General features: G+C 39.2%; 2 protein-coding genes across 2 annotated transcripts; both read left to right on the top strand.

Annotated features, from left to right (window-relative positions):
• Positions 1-4,789: 4,789 nt before the first annotated feature.
• On the top strand, positions 4,790-5,773 carry FOMMEDRAFT_24964 (uncharacterized protein; the record flags this gene model as incomplete). The annotated part of the gene is made up of 5 exons (XM_007261537.1): positions 4,790-4,801; positions 4,857-4,966; positions 5,009-5,282; positions 5,445-5,481; positions 5,640-5,773. 5 exons carry the CDS (start codon positions 4,790-4,792, stop codon positions 5,771-5,773), a joined length of 567 nt encoding a protein of 188 aa, XP_007261599.1.
• Positions 5,774-6,758: 985 nt separating this feature from the next.
• Positions 6,759-7,734, top strand: FOMMEDRAFT_24963 (uncharacterized protein; the record flags this gene model as incomplete). Its single annotated transcript, XM_007261536.1, has 6 exons — positions 6,759-6,808; positions 6,857-7,021; positions 7,072-7,120; positions 7,197-7,283; positions 7,366-7,506; positions 7,714-7,734. The coding sequence occupies 6 exons, from the start codon at positions 6,759-6,761 to the stop codon at positions 7,732-7,734; spliced, it is 513 nt and encodes a 170-aa protein (XP_007261598.1).
• Between the last annotated feature and the right edge of the window lie 824 nt (positions 7,735-8,558).

Genomic DNA, 8,558 nt, shown 5'->3' with positions numbered 1-8,558 from the left:
CTTATCCAACCACAGACACAGGGACCTCATTCAACATAACAGATGGGTAGGGGCAATACTCTGTATAGTATCATACAGTTGGAAATATTTGAATTTTTTCTAACATCTAAATATTCAGATTTTAGAGGCTTATCCAACTACAGATGTAGGGACTTCATTCGACATAGTGGATGGACAGGAGCAATACTTGGTATAGTATCATACAGTTGGAAATATTTGGACGTTTTCTAATGTATAACTATTCAGATTTTGGAGCCTTATCTATTCCCAGACACTAGGACTTCTTTCAATGTAACAGATATGTATGGGTAATACTCAGTATGGTATCATACAGTTGGAAGTATCTGAATGTTTCTAACATCTAAACATTCAGACTTTAGAGCCTTATCCAACCACAGACACAGGGACCTCATTCAACATAACAGATGGGCAGGGGCAATACTCAGTATGGTATCATACAGTCAGCAATATTTGAATTTTTTCTGACGTCTAAATATTCAGATTTTGGAGCCTTATTCATTCCCAGACACTGGAACTTCTTTCAACATAACAGATATGCATGGGCAATACTTGGTATGGTATCATACAGTTGGAAATATCTGAACGTTTCTGACATCTAAACATTCAGACTTTGGAGCCTTATCCAACTCCAGACACAGGGACTTCATTCAACATAATGGATAGGCATGAGCAGTATAATGCAGCAAGCCAAAATGTGTGAGTTCTCTGTACTATTGTGACTGTTTCATACAGAATTTTTACGTATTGTATCAAGAGACTCAAGTTCTGTTGGCAACCAAGTTGTATCTGAGAGAAGTGAGCCTGTTGAGTTGCACTCTAGTGGATCTTCAGACCTGGACTTTCTTTGAGCAAAGTTACAATCATATTGAGAGAAACTCTCGAAACATCTTCAGGAACCTGCATCTGAGTCTTGTCATGGGTGTAATAGAGGGAAAGTCGACAGTAGGAACTGTGAATGGCAAAAGATGTGTTGCATACAATGCCAAACATTGTTTTGCACAGAATATTTTGCAGTTTTGTACATAATAAGTTTCACCTGGTTGTGATAGCTAACTGATTCCTAGCAGTTTCCCTCAAACACTGTTCCTTGAAAAGAACTTCCTGGGAGAGCTGCAACAGGAAAACATAGATGCATTAGACACAGTATCAATCAACACAGATATATCCTCTTCAGATACAGACTATGGCTCTCAGTTTTCTGTGTCTGATAATGATAGTGTATTTGCTGAGTAAGTCTGGTTCACTCATATTTAAAATTGAACAGCCTAGTTAAATTGTTGCCAATCAGTCTGTTGGCCTTCAAAGATGACCAGGCCTTGCCTGGATCAACATCACATAGTAATCATAGGGTTGTGGTAGTAAATGCAAGTACTGTGCCCAACCCCTGTTATGCATTCAATCATCAAAGCAATGCTTTTATCTGCCCTGTTTGTAAAGGGTGCTGTCTGTGTTGTAAATGTAGTGTCCTTTCTGAGAAGAAGGAAAAGAGGCTCCTAAAGCATCTAGAGGGAAGAACTCTTCTCTGTTCTCTTTATTAGACAAAGCAGCTATACCTTGAGAAAAGAATCAAGAAGTTGGAGAGGAAGGTCTATGATAAAGAAGTACTAAATAGCTTGTAGCTTTACCTCTTTCTTACTAAAGACAAATGTTATATATTCTCTGTTGTTTCATAATATTGAGAAATATTTATTTAGCATAAGCAGGATGTATGCTACATTGCTCATTATGACTACTGTTTCCATTTTCCAGTCTGCCATGGTTTGCCTTTTCCAAAGGAATCTGTACAGTCTAACATCAAATTCGCCACAACCACAACTGTATGAGGCTAAACAATTGAGTAGTTTCTGTATTTGGACCACACTTGCCTCTATGTGAATAATTGGATAAGCAACCTGTACCATCTCTAATACTTTAGCAACTGTATTAAAAAGCACAGAGCATACAGGGATGTGATACGTTTTGCATCTTACTGATAAAGCTTTTACCAACAATGTTAACCTGTCTTCCCAGTATGATGTTGTCAAAATTTATTTATTTTAGTTTCCTGTTTTACTTAGGATACTCTTTTGAGAAAGAATACACAACTCTTGGATTGAGACTTTACTATATTCAACTTAGACTTAACCTGGCTTGGACCCCACTATTCTTTGTCACTAAGAGGGTAAGTGAGACCTTCTATATACTCAACCTCAATATTTATTTATTTTCCTCTCGTTATTCAGCCTGGACTAGCACTCATTGATATTACAGTACTAACCCAAACAGTCACTTATCTTACTGTAGGCAAACAAGATCTATTGTTTATTATTAACTAACTGAATACATTACAGAAACTACTACACAGGCCAACAGATAGTGTATCAACCTATCTCCTCACACCATACTGTGCTTGGATTGGTCTTGCTACATATTTAAATGCAGGAATGTGGTGGATGAACAGGAAAAGGCAAATAGAAAAGGTTGACTGAATTGAACCCTGACCTATCACTTTACATTGTGCTAGGCTTGGTTAGGCTACATATTACAATGTAGGAATAGGGAGGATGAAATGAACAGTAAAAGGCAGATACCAAGGATTGACTGAACTTGTACTAAACCTAAACAATGTGAATACAATATTTGGACCAAGTCCCTATCTTTAAGCTTATGTGGCAAAATCTAATACAATGAGTAGTGTAATGCTATTGTTGTTGTTGATCAAGCAAACGTGCAAACCCTGTTGTGGTATCTGGCTGGCACCCCAACTGAGCAAGGCATAAAGCCATACTCTCTTCATTCTAGGTGCTCCAACCTCTACTGCAAGTGTGCTTCATAGTAAGCTAACCATAATACCTGTCCATCAGGACTTGTAAGATTGTACACATATTGGGCAATGGCAAGTGCTGGGTATGTATCAACACATGGAACACACTGACAAGTGTAGTACCCAAGACATTTGCAACAAAGGTACTGAGTAGGAACAGATGGTGAGGTTGTTAGGAGGTACTGTGTGAGAGTGCCTGGAAGGAGAATAGCAACACCACAGTAGCTTAATGTCTCTATGCAGGTGATACTTTGAAGTAGACAGGTATTGTAGCAACATACATGAGTACAGATACTCCTGAATACATAGTGCATAGTAACAGACACTTGTTTATCACAGGGAAGCGTTCCTGTACTGAGTGCAAGAGATGGATACTGAGGGTGAGTGTAGAGAGCAAGATGGCTAACATGAAACCAGTATTTGTAAAGCCATTAATGACCTTTTCAGAATACAATTAGTACTTCTCAAAAGAGAATGTATAATGAAAAATCACTAACATTACAGAACCAATCACAATGCACATAGTATGAGTTTGCCCAGGAAAGGAAAACGTCTAGCTGCCAACTTGAAAACACTGTCAGCAAGCCACAAAGGCCTGTTTGACAAGTAAAAACTAGTATGTTATATGTAAATTTTAAGTAGTGAATAGAAAACCTGACCAGTGGCAATTGCAATATACAATAGTCTGTAGCTAAATAGGAAAAGTGTCTGAAGGGGTGAGAAAATAATGTTAAACGAATTTCTGAAGACATACCAGGCATCAATTTGTTCTCCCAAGCCTAATACAAATCCCAAAATCAAACATCCTGTACCTTGAACCTAGGCCAGGAGGATATAGAGTGATAGTTATAGCCTGTGATAGTGAGAATCCCTAAACAGGCCAAGACACTAAAAAATCAATCCAGGTATAAGGAGGTAATGACTAGATACATAAGTAGTAGATAGACTTTTGGTTTTTCTGACTGGTCTGGAGGATGTTGTAGCACCCTCTGTGACCTCCACCTTATCAGGAGGTCAGGGAATGTTGAATAACAATTTGGCATCTTCAAAACGCCCACACTCTTAAGCTGGCTGAATTTACGTCCTGTATTTGCTATAGTACAAAACAGTACAACTTGTAATAGTCCTGTAATCCTTAGAGCATTAGTGGAGGCCATGCCTCTTCCTCCACTTACTCCTTCCTTGGGAGACTCACTGGCATTAGCAATATAGCTGGCTCTTCTCAGACATCCTTCTATCAGGCTTCTCTCTCCCTAAAGTCATGCAGGAACCTAACAAGGACATTTAATAGTTAAGATGGGTAGATGATAGGACTTACAGCCCTGAACCAGATGGATTACTACTCACAGCATCTTGGAGACTACAAGCACCAAGAATAATACGTATTGATATTCTCAGCCATGTCCATAATGTGAAGAGAGTAGAATAGGGGTGTGGAGGAGAAACAGTACTGGTGGTAAGAAGAAAGGGTGTTCAGACATAGAATGCCAGACCTTTGAACACATAGTATGTAGGAAATTATATCTGCATATAGTAATTTGTGATGACACTACACATGTCTGCTTGACTCATATACATATTTAGAAACTGGTTCCCACATTCTGTGCATTCAAGAGTCTACAGAAGCAAATTTGGCACTTCTTCTTACTCTGTCATTACAACTACACTTAGTGAGAGGAGCATTCACATGTGTAGTAGTAGTGTCTATATCTATTTCGGTTCAACTGCACAGGGATTGTAGTAGGTATCAGTGACTCTATATATGTAAATATATATATATATATATGTATTCCCTTCTGTTAGACTAACAAGCTGTTTTGCATGAAAACGTCTCTTGTACTGTACACAAGGCTTGCAAGTATGTATTGTGTGCTTGAAAGTGAAAATAGTAGCCATTAATCTAATGTAGTATAAGTAGTATAGGCTAAAAGGCAAGCATATTACAAGATCTTGTAGGATAATATTATGGTAGATAAAGTAAGAAATTTAACTGCTTTATAATGTAGCAAAATGCCTGACACATACTGTATAGCAGAAGGACTTACATGATCTCATAGCCACATTTATTGACAATGAAGCAGGCATTGACAATAAGGAGGAGGTGGAGGAGGACAAGGAAGAGGAAGAGGAAGGAAATGATGAGTAGCCTATTAATTATGTATGCATATGGTGCTCATATTGCAGAATATTTCTACATTTTGTAGATGACACACTTGAAGCAGGTTCATTACTCCCCAAATACCTACCTTTGGCTTCTATGACTTCAAACATAGTAGAGGTCAATGATATCAATGCTATGGTGGAACAGGCAAAGAAACAAGCAAGGACTGGACCCAGTCCAGTCAAGCACAGTCTAGTTGAGCACCCTATTCTGGAGAACATCTTGGTACTGAATGAATTTCCTCATAGGACTGGTATGGATTACTCAAATTATGTTCTATATTGGATTAGTGTCAGAGTGAGTACCTTTTTTAAGTTCTCAATACTAATACAGTGAGGAGATAGTGGTCTACAGTGTACTTGACAGTCTCTAGAAGGGCACAAGCTAAGATACTTCTTGGTTTTATATTGGTACCATGCTGGCTAGATAAAGAATAGTCTGAAATTGTCTTTCTCACAGGTGTTGCTTCCAGACAAGCAACAGCAGAACTGGATATGTATGTTCTGCATGTGCTAAACCACACCCCTTTCTAGGATAGTTCAGCAAGGTCAACAGTGGAATTTCTTCAACCTTAGCTACCTAACAGCCATTATGTGTTCTCAATCAAAAGCATCCCCAAACACATTTACATCTATACCTCTGAACCTGGTACAGTCCAGAGCATCCTCAGTAAGACAGCACTCAAGCACTGTAAATTAAACTATGTTCCTAATGACAAAATGGATACAGTGTTCAACTATCTGTGCCATAAGAAGGAGAAACGTTTAGAACTCTCTATTGGAGACTGAGTACAAGTTAGCAAAGGGCTGTATTCAAAGGCTTTAGGTGTAGTCCAGAAGATTCAAGAAGGTGGTAAAGTCTCTGTTGCTGTCATACCCTGTGTACATCTGCCAGACAGGACTCAATTAAAAGGTCTTGCAGATTGTGACAAACTGAAAGAACGTTTTCTGGACCAAACTTTCAAAGTAGTCTCACACAAAGAGTTCCTCTTCAATAGCAAGTGCTTTGTTGATGGCCTCCACATAATTGACATTGACCATCTGTAGGATACACAGAAGGTCAATCCTAGTCTTCAGGATGTCTTCCCTTTTGCACACTCAAACCTGGGAAAGCTTGAGCAGGCTGAACCATTCCTTGAACTATTGGACAGGGTCATCCATAAGTGTCAGGCTCTTGTAGGAATTGTAGTAGCAATATCTAATGATACCTGTGAACTGACAGGTCTCTGCCCTCTTGACTCCTTCACTAATCTGAGCTTGACACAAGACAATGTCCAAAGTAAGGGTAATTTACCTAATATTACAGTCCTTTGTACTAACATCCAACAAATACTATTAGAAGGAGACTATGTTGAGGTCAAATTTGGTCAACACAGAGGACTTTGTGGGTTCATCATGCTTCAGTCAGTAGACTGTAGATATGTCTTACTATTGTCTGAAGAACAACCTGAGCTTGTGAGAAATATGATAACCCTGTGCTTCTAATACCAAACTAAAGCATAGTTTACACATAGGTCTGGGTGTAGAGAGCTTGGGTTGTAAAGGAAGAAATGGTCTCTGGTAGCAGGCGTGTTGCTCAAGCTACAGGTTATTTTGTAGGAGATGTGGTTATCTTTATAAAGGGGCCTTTAGTAGGACAGACAGGTATAGTGGAAAAGATGGATGGAGAACAGTTGACTATTGTACTGTTTGGCTGATTTAGAAAGAGTGTGAGTTAACAGCTTTTCCTGTGCCTCACACCCACTTATTTGTTATCTCTCAGATTGACATCAACATGTATGATGTAATGCAAACCACACTGTCTGCAGATATTGCAGAACTCAAGTGCAATTTGGCAATATTCAATTGAGATGCTCTGAATCCATTTGTTAGGCAGGACGTACTTATCCGAGGGAACACAGGTGCTGCCAGGCACACAAAGGGGCTAACAGGTACTGTACAGAGCATTGATGAAGACCTAGCAATAGCTTATGTGTTGTATGGATTTGAACCTGAGAACAGAATCAGAAAATTCGATCTCTCGAGTCTGGTGTCCTTGTGAGTAAGGTTTTACTATGCTAGCCAAGACATAACTTATACTTATCTAGGGACGACTTTGGATACCTGGGAGGGGATAAAGAACTGGAACAGAACAAGGTTGACAAGCTGATGTCTAAATACACTTGTAGACGTTATAAAGAACCATATCATGGAGTAACACTACCCCCTGAAGAGCCTATGGATCTTGGACCATCCAGAAGTGTATGGTAGCTTACAAAAGAAGAGAAAAGCTGTCAACCTCCTCTTGGGCCTGTTACAGGTACGTTTCTCAACATTATCTAGGCAGCCATTCATTATCTATGTCATAAATATTTTTTAAAACCCTATTTCTCACCTCTTAGACTTTTCAAAGACTGGCATGTGGATCTTTGCACCAAGTGTTATTAAACATGATGGAGCATCCATTTATGCTCACCATAGGAGCTCAAATAATCAATCTGGTTGGTTTCAGCCTAGAGATATGTAGGAAGATCATGAGCAGTGTAAGGCTGTAGGGTCACATTCAAGGTGCTATGTAGAACTAGCATTTAACAATGGTCACAGATGTGAACTGAAAAAGCTTCTGCCTGTCTCTGAACTCAGTACTTGCTGTCCAACCAAGAAGGGAGACTGTGTTGTCCAGGTTATAGGCAAGCCAGATGAAATAGAGTGTCTCTTCAACATGAAAGGGCTTCCATGTCAATATCCAGGTATGGGGGAAAAGCAACTGACATTGATACCTCTAAGTACTACTAGTAGTTCAAAAGCAAAGGACTACCTAGCAAATTATTTTACTCTAATAAAATTAGATAAAAATAATGTATAGATCATTCTGTGTACAAATAGCATTAATTCCAAAAGTCAACCACCAACTGCCCACTGACTGCCCACTAATTGCCTACTCTTGTAATATACTAGGACTTTAAATACAGAGTGTGAAAATTTATCTTCAAACCTCAACTTTGTCAAATTTAAATTTAAATATAATTATTCTGGTAAATATGTTTTCAGTTATAGGGGAGGGAAAAGAGAGAATTGTATAATTAGGATATAGATGGGAGGGAATTCAAAAAATACTACTTTCAAGTACAAATGATTGTAAACTAGCTACTTAACAAGATTGAACCCTTGGCCTTTTGTATGGGCCAAGCAGGAGTCACTAACAGAACACACACACCATACTGCTGGACCAATAAACTATTTTCTTTATAATGAAAAAAGATAACTTGTATGTAGAATTTTACCAAATCTGATAAATCTAGCACAAAGCCAACAGGAACCAACTGCCTGCCTCTACTCATAAACTGCCTGCTAACTGCCCACCAATTGCCTACTGCTTGCCTACTACTTGCCCACTGATTGCTTACTGATTGCCTACTGATTGCCTACTGCTTGCCCACTACTTGCCTACTGATTGCCTACTGATCACCCACTGATTGCCTACTGATTGCCTACTGCTTGCCCACTGCTTGCCCACTGCTTGCCCACTGATTGCCCACTGATCACCCACTGATTGCTCACTGATCGCCCACTGATCGCCCACTGATTGCCCACT

This window comes from Fomitiporia mediterranea, assembly GCF_000271605.1.
Source record: "Fomitiporia mediterranea MF3/22 unplaced genomic scaffold FOMMEscaffold_1, whole genome shotgun sequence".
NCBI classification, from domain to species: domain Eukaryota; kingdom Fungi; phylum Basidiomycota; class Agaricomycetes; order Hymenochaetales; family Hymenochaetaceae; genus Fomitiporia; species Fomitiporia mediterranea.
The sequence above is the reverse complement of the archived record's forward strand: the minus strand, read 5'-3'. Positions and strand labels throughout refer to the sequence as shown.